We start from the raw sequence: 15,394 nt of genomic DNA on the forward strand, positions 1-15,394 counted from the left end.
GTGAAACCACATGTATAAAGTGAGAGCCAAAGACGACAAATGAGCCAAGATTGAGGTGATAAGGAATCACAGAAAAATGGTGAATTGGATAAAGCATCACATACTTGAGAAAAATGCCATATTAAGCTTAGTTGTTTCTGCAGAAGGAGTCGGGAAATACACAAAATATGGTGGTGTAAAAAGGCTATCAAATCTTCTCAGCCCAAACAGTTTTGGCTTGTTAAGGAGGATTAGTGAGGCAAGATCAGGAGAAATAGGTTGACCCATATACTGATCTAGCTCATGGTGGATAATAACAGGGAAGTCCAGTGACAGGTCTACCCCACTTACAGCCTGTGAAAATAATGATAAAGGTATAACACCTGAAATAGAATAGGAACCTCAAAATTCATTGTAGAAATACATAAATCAAACAAAAGTGTTTGATGTAAATTATGAAGCTATGAGAAAAATAAATAATGGCTGGAAAATTAAGCTAAAAGAGTTCTTCAATTTAAAGGAAAAGTAAATAGTGAAGAAATTCCACTTTGGAAATTAAAATATTAATATCATCAAAATGATACACACAAAAAGTGCCAAAAGAAGAAAATTTGAATACAAGAAGTGACAGTCTGATAGATATGAATAGAGGGAGTCACATGCACCATAAAGGTATGTCACATTCTTAGTGATGAAGGGTTGAATAAGATGATTTGCTTGAGAGATACATTAGAATCAGTCAATTCCAATGGAGGGGAGATAGAGAGCTTAAGGTGTGTCTTTTATGGTTTTTTTTCATATATAGAAGACAGCACAGAAAGAGAATAGTTATTAAAGGAAGAGGTTGCAACAGAAAATGCTATGTTTGGATGGGTACTTACAAGATACATGTTCCTAGAGAAGTGGAATAATATGGTTCAAGAATGTAACCTCTTAATAATAATGATAATAATAATAATAATAAACAAAAAACCCAACAACACTGGACCCAATAACGAAAAGATGGAACCATAGCCAACTTGAATGGAAAGATCATGACTCAAATGTTTTATCATTGTGGAAGACCCAAAGGAAACAAAAAGTAGACAAACAAGCTAGATATGGAGAACATGTTTGAGATGCCGAACTGTGTCATCTACCATCTATGAGAGTATCCATTAGAGGGTGAAAAAAACTACCCTTTCAGGACTTATGAAAGGCCAAAAGTGGGTCAGAATGATATGACTGACCACCTTCCTTCTTCATGGAACAATTAAAAGATGGAATTAAAACCTTGGAGTTGGAAATGTGCTTGGGTAAAATTAACTGGTACTCACTAGTACTGAGTTCCTGAACATATTTTTAAGGTGGTAATAGTATCAAGACTTATATGAACTGTGTTATTATATTTTTATGTTTACAGATAGATTTTGTATTTTTCAAAAATAGGTCCCCTTCATGCAGATGAGTGACTCCATTTTTTTTCACAATTTCACTTCTAGATGTGTGTTCCAAAACGTATAAGTTTGATTAAAAGAAAAGCAAATTGAAGACAAGTCAAATAAATATTCTAAATAATAAGTTAACAATTTAGTATAATTATTTCAGATAATGAACAAAATTAAGAAGAAGACTGTGTGATGAACAGTAATAACAGGTTAAAACCACAAGCATAAAAATCTGGTAACCTTGTGAAAAAAATGTTTGAAGACAAGCCATGGCAAAGAAAAAATGAATCTATGATCACATGCTAAAGCTAATGGGGATAACAGCATATTGGAGATATGTGACCCAACTATTGGTAGAGGGCTACATATACTGATATATGTAGGAATTGGAGCTTTGTTCAAGGTTCATGGGATGCTCAGGAATTTATACACCAGGGTGTATGAGGTAATTACTCTTTATGGTGCAGAGAGATGAAAAGCATTTCAGAAAAGTAACCATATGGGTTGAAATTTTACACCTCTATAAAGAAAGGAATCCTAAAAGTTCACCAGTTTCAAGATTCATATAATTTAATTAATAGAATATAGAAACTTTGATGTTTTCATTTTGTTATTGTGTATCGAAAAATAATAACTGATGCTAGGAGAGTTAATTATTTTAAAGCAACAAAGAACATTGTCAGATTTAAAAAAGATTAACCAAAAAAAAACAAACAACCAATAATCTTCTCAGCTATTTATAGACCTAAAAATGTAAAATATAGAATTTTTTTGCATGTGGCCTTAATTTATAATTTTATGAGCAATCTCTTTGGTTATTTTTTTTCTTGTGGAGAAATATGTTATTCTGAAGACACAGTCATTTAAGGCTCGAGAGTGTTGTACAAAAACTTATATACGTTTTGTCTGCTTTTACTAAACAACCTTATTGTACATTCTCTACCATAGACTGCAAAAGGAACTGTATCAATAATTTGTAATTTCCTCAATGAGTAATTCAAAACAGTTTATAAAGCTTTACTTATAGAAAATAAAATTACGCAGCCCATTTTGCTATTTACTTTCATTTCCATTTTTACATTGCAACAAATTAGTCGCCTGTTTTAGATTTATTTCCAGTTTTCAATGAAATTAGATTATTGTATATACAACTAACACCTTCTACAAATAGCTTGTATTGCAGAAATGTCAAATATATTATGCATAAGATATTTCTATGTTGTTTCTTTATTACAAAATGCCCTATATACTGCTTACTTGCCTTGGCTTTGATGTAAAAATTTATCACTTGAAGTAGGATAAATAGCACTGAAAAGTTTACATGGTTTTGGGGAACACATGACTGCTTCAAAGGACAAAATAAATTACAAAATATATACATACCAGTACACATTAAAACTGTGATTAAATGTTCAAGCAACAACATAAAAGAAAATAGCGGTTAAGAAATTTATTTATTACTCTTTCACACATCATATCAGCATGTTATTGATTAGTCTAAAGCCAAGAAAATTTGTATGTTATTTCTTAGACATGCAGAGAAAAAGTGAATAAGTCATGCAGTGATAACATTGAATTGATAAAATTTACTGACTGAGAAAAATAAATAAATACACAGACATACACACATATGCATTATAAAAACGTACAAGCAATTTTAAAACAACATTTGATTGTAAAAAGTTAAACTTAATTTTTGAATAAGGTTCAATAAATGTCAATAAAGCAAAAATGCAAGCTAACCTGTTGGATTCTGTTTAGAAGAAGCACTTGTGTCTGGTTCTGGAACTAAAACAGTTAGTGATCTAAAAGGCCACAAATTTTCTTCATCTATATCTGTAGATATTGATGTAGATACAGAATCTGATTGTTTGTTTGATTTCTTGTTATTACTGGTAGAAGTCTTTCCTTGTATGTTGTTGCTATGACTTTGGGTGTTTTGAGAAGATAAAAGACTGGGATAGTGAAGGAGGAGAGGTTGAAGGTACAGGCTGACAGGAATTAACTTTAGGTTGTGTCTTAAGCTTACCCCCTAGTAAAGTCAAAACAACCTTATTACTAGTTTTTTACATTTTAATAAATGTCTTCTGATCACTGTAACTTTAAAAGTTTCATATAATAGAGTTTAAATAAGTGGAAAAAATATCTATGAAATGAGTAGGAGTGATAATATTGTCTTCAAATATCTACAAGATCATAAACAATATGTATAAAAATGATAAAAAAAACTGTATCCAGTACAAAATACGTGAATCACTCAAACCAAAAAAAAAACTTGAAAAACAGCATCTCATTGCTATATTGGAAATTAGTGACTTTCATTATAAAAGTATCTCATGTTAAGAAAACTAAAACTTTTAAAATCTTCTTAATTTTTAAGTTATTTAAAATTTATGAAGATTTAATGAAAAATAGCATATCTTTTTCTGGACATCAAACATTATAAAATGTATAAAAAGTAGAGATGAAAAACATATATATTATGCTACTTGGACTTGCCAACAGAATTCTAAATATATTGTATACTCATAATGTACTAACTACTAGTTCTTAAAAATGTACATAGTAATTTAACTTTTTATATAATGTATATATTACAAAAAGGAAAATAAAATAAGATGGTAAAATAATAATAAATTCATGAAATACCTTTATAACCTGGAGGTTCAAGAGGATGACCATTTACTTTACACCATCCAACAGGAAAAATATCTCTTGAATCAAATTTACACCAGTAGTCAAAGGCTCTTTTCCAGCCATCAAAAGCAACAAACATCTTATCATCTTTTACTGTTGCCACTGTAGCTGGGCATATTAACTGTGGATTTTTTCTGTCTAAGGCTTCTAACTTCATACCCACTTTAAATGTATTACATTTTGGTGTAACTGGTTCCTGTCGACCAAACAGAACACATCCATGATGTTACTAAATTTATTACAATTAAAAAAAAATACTGTAATGAGAAATGTCAAATTGTAATTTAACTGTGATAATTAAACTGCAAAAAACAACAACAGTGTGTTCCAAATACACAAGCTGACATTCAAGTCTGTATCTATTAGGAAAATTATTTTTGGTATCAACCCTGTGGTTCTAAGGGATATTGAATTGAATAACAAGGATAAAGTACCAGGAATATTGTTTTGTGTCATACACTTGTAGTTATCAGAAAAAAGATTGCATGTGTGTGACACAAAACGATATCCCTGGTAACTTTATGCTTGTTATCCAATTCAATATTGGATATTGTTTTGTTTCACACACATGCAGTTATCAGGGAAGAGATTGCTCTTGGCAAAAGTCTGCAGCTATCATGAAGACTGATGTTGGTAAAAACCTGCAACTATAAGTGAGATTGCTCTTGATAATAATCCTACAGCTTTCTAGAAGATTGATCTTGGTAAAAGCCTGCAACTATAAGTGAGATTGCTCTTGATAATAATCCTACAGCTTTCTAGAAGATTGATCTTGGTAAAAGCCTGCAACTATCAGTGAGATTGCTCTTGATAATAACCCTGCAGTTATTAAAGTAATTGCTTTTGGCAACAAGTCTACAGTTATTTGGGGTTCTTGATAATAAAGGCTGTAGCCATCAAGAAGATTGTTCTTAATAATAAGCCTGCAGTTATCAGGAAGATTACTCTTGGTAATAAGAAGCCTACAGCTATAAGGTAGATTGTTCTGTGTAAAAAAAACAATAACTTGCAGCTATCAAGGAGGCTGTAATGGGTAAAAAGCCTGCAATTATCAGAGAGACTGTTCTAGGTAATAAGTCTTCAGCTACAAAGGAGATTGTTATGCATAACATTTAGACTATAAGGTTTTGAAGATGACGTATAAAATTGTGGTAGTACATTCTATACCTAAACTTTTGGACTTTAAATTTCAAAAATTAACCTATATTTCTTAATTGTTGTTTTGTGTGAAAACTAAGATTATATATTAATTTATAGCTGTCCCTGGAAACTTTGTAAAAATTGCATGTTTAAATAAGTCACATATTGCATCACAGTGACTAATTGGTATTTTTGTTAGTTAGAATACTTAGTGTAAAAAATTACCAAGAAAATGAGCACACTAAGTTATTATATAAAATATGAGATTAAAGCAATAATTAGCACTGGCGATATTTTTCCTATATTTTTACACAACTCATGTGTTATTAGGAACTATTACAAATAGGTAAGTAAAGAACCAAACAACATGCTAATGAAAAATAAATAGAAAATTATAATAAAATGCCATATCTTGCATAAAAAGAATTGTCATATAAATAAGCTACTCAATACATATATTTGTCCTTACTTTATTAATCACCCTAATGCCTATTTAATGTACTACCTTTTTAAATAATTTTGAACATGCAATTTCTGCTCCATTTAAAGTCTTCAACAAAAACATGGGCCAGGAAGAAGCATTCATGCGAAAACCCAGAGGTGGCTGTAATATACCACCAAATTTTTCACAGTGACCAACAGGATGTATCTCTGAAGAATCTACAAGTTGCCAAAAGTCATTCTTGTTGTCTCCTTCATCCAGTCGTAAACACAGACGAGGGCCTTGGATATCCACAACTGTTGCTATACATACAGCAGTTACATTTCTAGGATCAATAGCTTCCAGTTTCATACCAACATTGAATTCATTTATTGGTGGTTGTGAATGCTATATGAGTAAATGGGAAATTACATTAACTTTTCGTCAGGTAACTGGTTCAGTAGATGAATGCCAACTTTACAGCACTTCGCATAAAATATTCATTTATTATCATGCAGTCAACATAAATGTGAGTACAGTTCTGACTGTTCTTGACTGTATAGCAAAAATCAACTTATTCATACTTCACTTTCCCATCTTATATGAAACTTATCACGCTTACATCAGGACATATAAAAGTTACACTTTCTTGCTATAATCCAAGTTACACTTTCTTGTTATAATCCAAAATTTTGAAATTGATTGCTGTTATGACAGAAACCATACTTATTCAATGAAGACAAACATTACTTACTGATCATTTTCAAAAGGATGATGGCCAGAAGCAAAAACTAGATGCTAAAAACTGAACAAGGAAGACTTTTTGAATTTAAAGCTATATCTGTTTTTAAAAGTGTTGTTTACTCTGTATATAAAAGAACTGCTAAATATTTTAAGCTTTAATATTATAACAATTAGTTTCATATTTGTATTTTTATAGTAGCAGTATATGCTGATGCACTCAGATAAAAATGTTAAAAAATTAGAAAGATATTTCCTTTTGTCTTATATTTTAACCATTATGGCAGTTATGTAGATACCAAAAAACTATATAAATTATATATGATTCTTCATAGTATGACACAATCTGTCTGTGTATTTATACATTTTTATATCTAACTACCAAGCAGTAGCTATATTTAGTTGTTATTTCTTACTAACTGTATTTATCAAATACACACATATAGAAATGAAAAACATCAAGTATTACAAAAAAATTAAAAGATCTTCAGAAATTATTTCAAGTGCATTTAAATACTAATAAATTATCTTTCTATTTGTAATACAAAAATGTATTACATCCCCAATTCTAATTACATTACTAGCAAATGTAAATACATCACAGAAAACATAATCTTAAAAAGAAAAAATAACTATCAGTTAGTTGTATACAATAAACATCAAATCATCTCAAAATATTTAAAAATTATCTAATCTTGGGATAAAGAGAAAACAAAAAATTGGTTACAGAGCCAGGACAGAGCATGTTCAAAAAATGACTGGCAGAACAATAATTGCTAGTTGCTGACATTACAGTCTTTCTAAAATCTTTGATTTTCTTAGATTGTCACTGTTCATTATCAGGCTTTTTAAAGTTAACTGGATTAGGGCTTGGTGGGACCCTACAGCTGTTTGGCCCCTGTGCACTGTACACCCTAAGTAGCCACCACTGTAACTACCTAACTGTATATAAAGACAAATAATTGTGTGTTACTTTTAATAATTATGAAGTTTTACTTACAATAAAATATAAATATATAATTGTTTACTCTTTTTATTGCTTTTCAAAACAAAGTGGGTAAATTTGACATATTGCAAGCATGAAACAATATATATATAAAACTGTTTTATATATAAAAGGTTTTTAATAGCTTATTTCTACTAAATATTTGTGTGTGTGAGACTTTATGAAGTCTTTAGTGAGCCAGTCTGAGGTAGAAAATCAACTTCATGATAAGAATAAAAGTACATTTATTTTTATGATTTTTATATTTATTTTGCATAACCTCTAGCCTCATAATTACTAGCAACATTTTTTTATGGTAAAACTATATTTCATCTCTTATTTTCCTTAACCTAATACTATCTGTGGTGAAATCATCAAAATTGAATGAAATGTAAAGTTGAAAAACATAAAATAATATGAACAATATCTTTTTCTTCTTCTTTGGGTGCATCATTTATAGAAAGATATTCAATTTAATTATATTCACAACTTGAGCCAATAAAGGTTTCACAACTGTTTTTTTAGTTTTATTTTCTGTTCTTTTTACCTACTAATGCAAAGAAAATCAATAAATCCCAATGGGGATCCTGGTAAAGCTTGGGGTAAAATCGATCATATTGCAGATGTATACCACAAACACACTGTTCTTATTGATGAATCTATGAAAAATTAAATTTAAAGTTTGGTTTTCTAATCTAAGGAATTCATATAGTTTCACATTTTACTTACATTTGTTTAAAAAATTAACAACTAATAAAACGTTTATATCAAAAACAAGAAATTTGCATTTATTTCAAGATTGCAGTCTTTTCCCATCAGAGACCAATATTCATTAACCATATTTTTTTTTCTAAGTTGGTGCATTTTTAGATATACATTTCAAACCACAAAAAATGCATCATGCACAAAAAAAAATGTCCCAAAACTATTATAATTTATCTGGCTTTCTACAAGCTATAATTAAGATTATGTCATTTTCACTGATTGATAACAAACAGTATCAAAACTGGAAAGTCTGAAGTATCAGTTTATACTGCTGATAGAAGTCAAGTAGCATTTGTAACTGTTGAAAAGTGTTTGAATGTAGTCATCTAGAATAAAACCTTCTAAATAAATAATGCACTGATCAGTAATGTAGATATTTTTTATCTCTTCAACACTTCCAAAATCCCATTTCAGAGCAGTTTTTCAATGCTGAAGGAAACAAATCACAAAAGAAAAGACTTGAGCAGTTTCTCAAGTATAGCTCTGTTAAAATATTTCTAATAATTCTTGCATTTGTGTGTTCACACAATATAAAATCTGTTAAATCTCTAGAGTTACAATACTTATGATTTAATGGATGCTTACATTTATAAAAAGTGAAAACTTGTATAACAAATTGTACAAGTTTCATATCATAATCAAACAGTTTACTTAAAATAATGCTCTTCCTAGTATGAGTGACAAAACAAGAAATAATGTTTCCAATGTAGTAATTATTAGTGCTTGAATGAGGTGATTTTAATTAGTAAAAACTATATGTTGATGTGATTCCAAACACTGTTTAGATAAATGATTTGATACTATTACGAAATATTCATGTGATGTAACACCAAAACTTCATTTTTCTAGGATATATGAAAATGAAATGTATTAGGACTGATATTCACTAAATCAACAATTAAGAGGTTATATTAAAATAATCAATAAAATGCAAATCAAAGAGTCACATGAGAACCACCACTAATATGGAATCATTGTGAAACAGCACGTATCAAAAGTAAATTTCAACATACTTGACTTTTTTTGGATGGTGTAATTGCCACCAAAAGCTGATCACCCCTTTCATTGCAAAACATTCATACACTAAGATTATTAAAATATGTTCTGTTCTGTGATTTACAGTTTATGTCAGGTGAAAAACAAAGGAATATGCGGTAACCAGAACCATCCAGAAAAAGACAACTACAACAAGTTCAACTGCAGATGTGGTAATAACAGTGTGGCATCTTTTAACAGGTGAGAATTCTCATATATAAAGACATAATAAAAAAGGATCTCCATTGCAAAAGCAACAGAAGTCACATGTGCACAAACTGCTCAAATGAGATATTCATCTAACCATTCCATACCATATGTAACTGGAGAATTAAATAAGTATTCATGCTATTCAATACAAGTTATATACCATTGAAGTTGTCAGAAGCAGAGCCTATGAATTTCTGTAAAACTGGAATGTTGAAGGGAGCACTGGAAAATTGTTGCCCTCTTACATTAAATGACTTATGGAAATTATGCTGGAAGAAGGGCTATGCTTCTAATATAAAAAAGCATATTGCACAAATATTGTCCAGATGCACTAGATTAAACAACAAGAATTGTAATGATCTAAAATAGTTTTAATATATCATACTTATTAGTGAATATATAGCCTTTGTACACACACGAAAAAGATCTTTAATGGAGTATCTTCACCAAAGATGTCTTTGTAAAATTCTGCATTCTTTACTGAGTGAAAAGTGATTTTAATGCTAAGAAAAAACACTTCATTTCATCTTATAGTTTTCATATTTCATTTGCATAACTTCTAGAACATCTCAAGTGAATATCAGTTTTTTCAACAAAGTTAATATTTCATCTCTTATTTTTTCTACCCTAACACTAACTGTAGCAAAACTGTCAATATACAGATAAATCAGAAAGTTATAAAAATGAGGGAAAATAATTTTTTCCATTCTACAATGACTTTATTATTAATCAAGAAGTTCCAAGTTATTTATCTTAACATTTTTAACTGTGTAATCTTCATGTAAAAACCACAAAAGGAGCCCATTAGCTATTTCTTGTAGAAAAATATAACAGTAAATGATCTAGTGTATTTGGATTGTCACTTAATGTTAATGTAATTTTAAATGTTTTATTTTAGAGATGTTTTGTTAGGTTGAGTCAAGCAGAATATAATTTTTGCATTTCAGTTACTTTAGTTAAAGAAGATAAAATCATATACATAGAAAACAGTAGTTTCTAGAACTGACTGCATATTTGAGCCATTTATTCTTAAAAAGTCTGACATTTTCTTCTAATCCTCATTGAGTCTGACACACTTGAATGTCTAAAATCCAATTCATGTAAGTTTCAAATATGTATGTTAGATCTAAAATATACACATATGAAAATTACATGTTTTTTGTTTATTTGAACAGTTAAACTTAGCAAGTAAAACAATTACATCTTATATTTGTAAAAATCATGTGGCTCATACGCTATGTTTGTGGTGTAAATATTTGACAAATGACTAATGGACTTCCTCCAGGACTTATTGCTTTTTATAGTGGATTGTGGTTCCACATACAGGCAATTAAATAACAGATCTGGAAAGATTAACATCTGAGACTCTAAATATAAAAAACTGAAAATCTTGTAAAATGACACACTAAAAAAAGTATTGTTCATTTTATTTCATATTTTTCAACTTTTTATTTCCCTATACATTAACAACTTTACTGCAGTTATTGTTAGGATAAAGAAGATAAGAGATTAAATATAAAGTTTCATCCATATTATATATATTCATTTTAGAGGCCATATAGAATATGCAAATGAAATATGAAAGTTTAAGATCAAAAGAAATATTTTTATCTTTAACATGAAAATTCTTTCATGCTAGTTAGCTCAATAAAAGCTTCATAAATTTATAAACAAATCTTTAGTAGAAATATTAAATTACAAAACTTGCTTTATGTGTACAAAAGACTTATAATATTTACAAAAAGCTCCTTAAATTTCCTGAAACTACATTTAGTAAATTCATTTATATTGTGTGTAGTTTCACACTTCATAGATGGGTCAAACTGACACACTTCATACAGAAAGAGTTAAATGAAACAACAGCTTCTCTGTTACCTTACATCAAAAACTCCCACCACAGAAAAAACCCAACATAAAGTATAATCAAGTATCTAATAACCACCAAACCAATAAAAGATACAAGTATACCAAATCAAATAAATAATTAAAATACAATGTTTTAAATTCATGCAATTACGTTTTATCATTTTATTTGTTTTGATTATTTATTTGATTTTAAACTTATATACATGCCAATAATTCTTACTTATATCAAGAAATATACAATTTGTTTATCAGTTATATTCAAAATAATTTGTCTAAGTGATGCATGACCCTAATATAATAATCTTACCTGCTTGAAACAAGAAACTGGTGCTGCTTCAGATCTAGTTTCTTTGAGATATACATTCCAGTCAAAGTAACCTAAAAAAAATATTTATTGTTACTGTAAAACCTATAATAATATGTATGAAGTTTGTATCTACTTTTATAAACTATGCACACTAGCCTCCACACTATGAAATTTACTTTATTTGAATAACATTTCTAACCTGACAACCTATTTCAGTCAATTCATGTTACCTCATTATGTATAAAAATTATCTTTAACATATTTCTTATATTTAATTTAGAAATCTACCAAGTAAGTTTACAGACTTTAATATTTTCCTTACTTAAAAATGCATTTCTGATAGATGTTTACTTTAATGCATCTTTAAAGGTTATTACTTCACATGCAACTGCTGTGATTTTCCTGCACCTACCACCACAAGCCTTGAATGACTTCCCACCCCTACCTGTGTCAATGTGTATTGCACCAGTCTGTGACATAATCATCATAATGCTGTAAATCTTTACCACTAAAAGGATGATAAACTGACGTATAAAGTAAATCCTGTGATGACTAGTGGTTGATAATAGGCTCATTCATGATAAGGAAAACAGAATGCACTACAAGTGGATAGGTGAAGAAAATGGTGAAGAGATGTATCTCTATGATAAACATTTTCAGGAAATGAAAATGTTAATTTCAGAAAGTCTACTTACTTTTTTGCACCACTAACAGCTAGTGCCCAACATTTAAGATGATGAAGAGGACAGTGCAAACCAGTTTCAAAGATGAGCTCCTTTCTAAAATAGCAACTGATGGGTTTGATACCCATGAGATCAAAGGATGCCTAGAGAATAGCAGCTGGTGGGTGACCAGTTTCTTCACAAACGTGGAATACTCTTGGCCCAATTTGATTTATATATTCATTATTCAGTGCCAGTGATAAAGTGTCATGAAGATAAATGGAACATTAGAAGTTAACATTTTCTTACAATGAATATGCATTTCCAATAGGTAATCATACAAAAATGCTATCTCGATCACTGATTACCTTCTAAGCATTGTTAAATGAGTTTTAGTAAACAGTACACTAGTTTTTATATCCCATAACTTTTGTACCATTTCTGAACATGTACATATCACATGAAGACTCTCCACCAATAGCACTGTCCACCTATAATGATGCAACTAACTCCATTTGTTATTCCTGCTAAATTCTCACTATCAAGAACTGTCAGGTACTGGAATAAAAATTCTGATTTTAGTAGGAACAAAGGGAACAAAGGTAAGCATCTATCGGAAATACATTTAACAGTTATTTCAGTGTAAGTAAATGTTAACTTCCAAAATGGATTTAACTCCTCTCACACAAAAAGGCTGGAATCTCATTACAGAAGTGGAGGGCCAATGTAGTTGCACAAAAACAAACCAAGCAGAAAGCAAGTGTCCAGAATAAATGGAGTAGAAAATGAAGCACAACTTCTGGAACAGGTGTGCTGTTTGCTAAGGAATTAGAAAAGTAACATAAAATTGGCAGTAAAGGTAATGCTTGTCCAACTGTAAGAGTGTTAAGAAGATGCAAACTGTGTCAATACATAATGAGATAAAAATGTAATAACAGTAGGTGGTGAGGGCATATGGACCATATTATTAATACCCAACAACCCTAATCATACATAAACAGAGTCGTATATGTTAACCAACCAGAATTATGAAAAGGAAGTGAGCAAATAGTCATAACCAGATAAACTCCCAAAACCACCACAGGAGCAAGAAGTACAAAGAACCAAACCTGGCATTATGGGATCTTGAGTTTCCTTGACTCAGCTGTAAGAACAGGAAAAGCTGTAACTGGTGTCAGTGGCAAAATCATGACACACGCAACCATCCATGCAGGGTAGAGACATCCTGTAACTAGAGTGAAGAGATAAGAGGATAAGCAGCATGTGCCCAACTGTAGGAATAGAATACATGTCCCATTGCTGGTAGTGTGAGGCAGAGAGAGACTCTTAAACCCAACCATAGAAGCAGAAAAGAGTCTTCTGCTAATGGAATTAATGAGAAGAGAGACATCTACTGCATCCAACTGTAGGAATAGGATAACATTATCCTATACCCATAATTATGAGAAGGATCCTGTGTAGGCTGGTCCCAAATAATATTTGATTATTGGTTTTATTGGGTGCAGTATACCCAAGCAAAAAACATTTCAGAGAAGCACCAGTAGAGAACCATCTTTACTCTCTTTTCCACAGTGAATAAATGTGGGAGACTGTGTTTCCCAAATTTTGAAAAACAGAATAAACCTAATTAAGGAATCAAAGTGTCAACAGGGATGGGCAGAAATCCACTTCTGCTTTACTCATGAAGTCCATGGCCAAAGGCCCACTAACGATATAATCACAGTATATAGATATACACATACTCTACCAAGAAAGAATCCAGTGGTCTTACAAAGCACTCCACTCAACTGTGAGCATTATATATTTACTGCATTTAGTGCAAGTTTGAGACAAAGCATACTTAACCAAGCAACACCCACCATTAAGTTGGATTTGTAAAGAAGCTTAAATTTTCTTAAAGGAAATGAGCAGACTTACCCCAATTAAAAGCAAACAAACATATGCAGAATTGCAACAGAAGGAGAACTATATTCATTAGAGAAGGAAACAGCTATATTGCAAAGATAATGAGTGATGAAGATCTTGGGAGTTGTCCACATACCAACCTAAACGATTTCTTTCAAGGGGAAGCAAGTAGTTAAGGACATGGTAATGTAACAAATTTGATGTGAATAGACAATGTGGAGAAAACAACCATCCATAAACAAAGGTTTTGAGATATAAATAATCAGAAAAATGGACCCTGAAAGAAGGCCATATTAGCCACGTAACATCTCAGGGATCAAAGCAGACAAAGAAGCCTATCTGAATCAGAATAGGAGTACAAGTAGGAAAACAAAGGTAAAAAAAATGAATGAGAAAGACAAACCTGGGCTACATAAATCTTACGCATGAAGGACAAGTCTGGGTATAAGATCACACAAGAGTAATGGTACAGGTTATGAGAAACATTAATGGTATAAGTATTAGAATGATAGGATCTACAGGCAAGTAGGAGAAGGAAATAGGCCTTAAGGGAAAGATGATACAAGGAACATGTAGCAAGTAGTTCAAAAGGAGAATGATAAAGGGCATAAAGGACCACATTAAGATCTTAATCCAGTAAAACAATAGGATGTGGAGGATGAATGATATGGAAGGAATGGAAAAGAAAGGGGAAATGGCAGTAAAAAGAAAAGTTATGGAACTGGGAAAAACAGATATTTGATAAGGCCACCCAATAACTGGACATGGTCAAAATGAACTAGCTATGGTCAAATAACCTGATAAAGAATTGGGAAAGCTGAGGAACAGAGGGAAGAAAGCCCTGGAATATAGACTATTGCCACTTGTACATAGTCAAAGAATAATGCATGATGGTTCAATAAAGGAAAGGAGTTAGTCCCTGGGCTGAAACAAGCAGCTGGACAAAAGACAAATGTGAAAATAGAGTGTGGTGACAGTGGGATGAACTATGTCCAGTCAAGGTTGATAAAAAAGAAACGAAGACAGACATAAGAACAGAGAACATAACATAAGTAAAGGCCAAAGCAGAGGAAACCATGCTTGCACTGGTCAATATGGAGCAACCAGCAAACCAAGACAAGGAGTGGTCTGGATGAGAGATAGATGTGAAGACCTATCTAATCTTGACAATGCTTCAACACTCAGAGTTCATGGGTGTAGAATGGGCATTGATAAGCAGTGTCCTTAACTGAGAACAAACCCCCAGAAAGTCCT

General features: G+C 31.1%; 1 protein-coding gene across 1 annotated transcript in view; it reads right to left on the minus strand.

The window, feature by feature from the left end:
- The window catches only part of LOC143223872 (polycomb protein Scm-like), a 95,030-nt gene that overhangs the window by 11,329 nt on the left and 68,307 nt on the right, over nucleotides 1-15,394 (minus strand). Inside the window, exons 8-11 of the mRNA XM_076452346.1 lie at nucleotides 11,574-11,644; nucleotides 5,749-6,072; nucleotides 4,056-4,299; nucleotides 3,150-3,242 (exon numbers count right to left, since the gene is read on the minus strand). Coding sequence (XP_076308461.1) covers nucleotides 3,150-3,242; nucleotides 4,056-4,299; nucleotides 5,749-6,072; nucleotides 11,574-11,644 — 732 coding nt within the window. The remainder of the gene's footprint in view (nucleotides 1-3,149; nucleotides 3,243-4,055; nucleotides 4,300-5,748; nucleotides 6,073-11,573; nucleotides 11,645-15,394) is intronic.

Source organism: Tachypleus tridentatus, chromosome 8, assembly GCF_004210375.1.
Source record: "Tachypleus tridentatus isolate NWPU-2018 chromosome 8, ASM421037v1, whole genome shotgun sequence".
Lineage (NCBI taxonomy): Eukaryota > Metazoa > Arthropoda > Merostomata > Xiphosura > Limulidae > Tachypleus > Tachypleus tridentatus.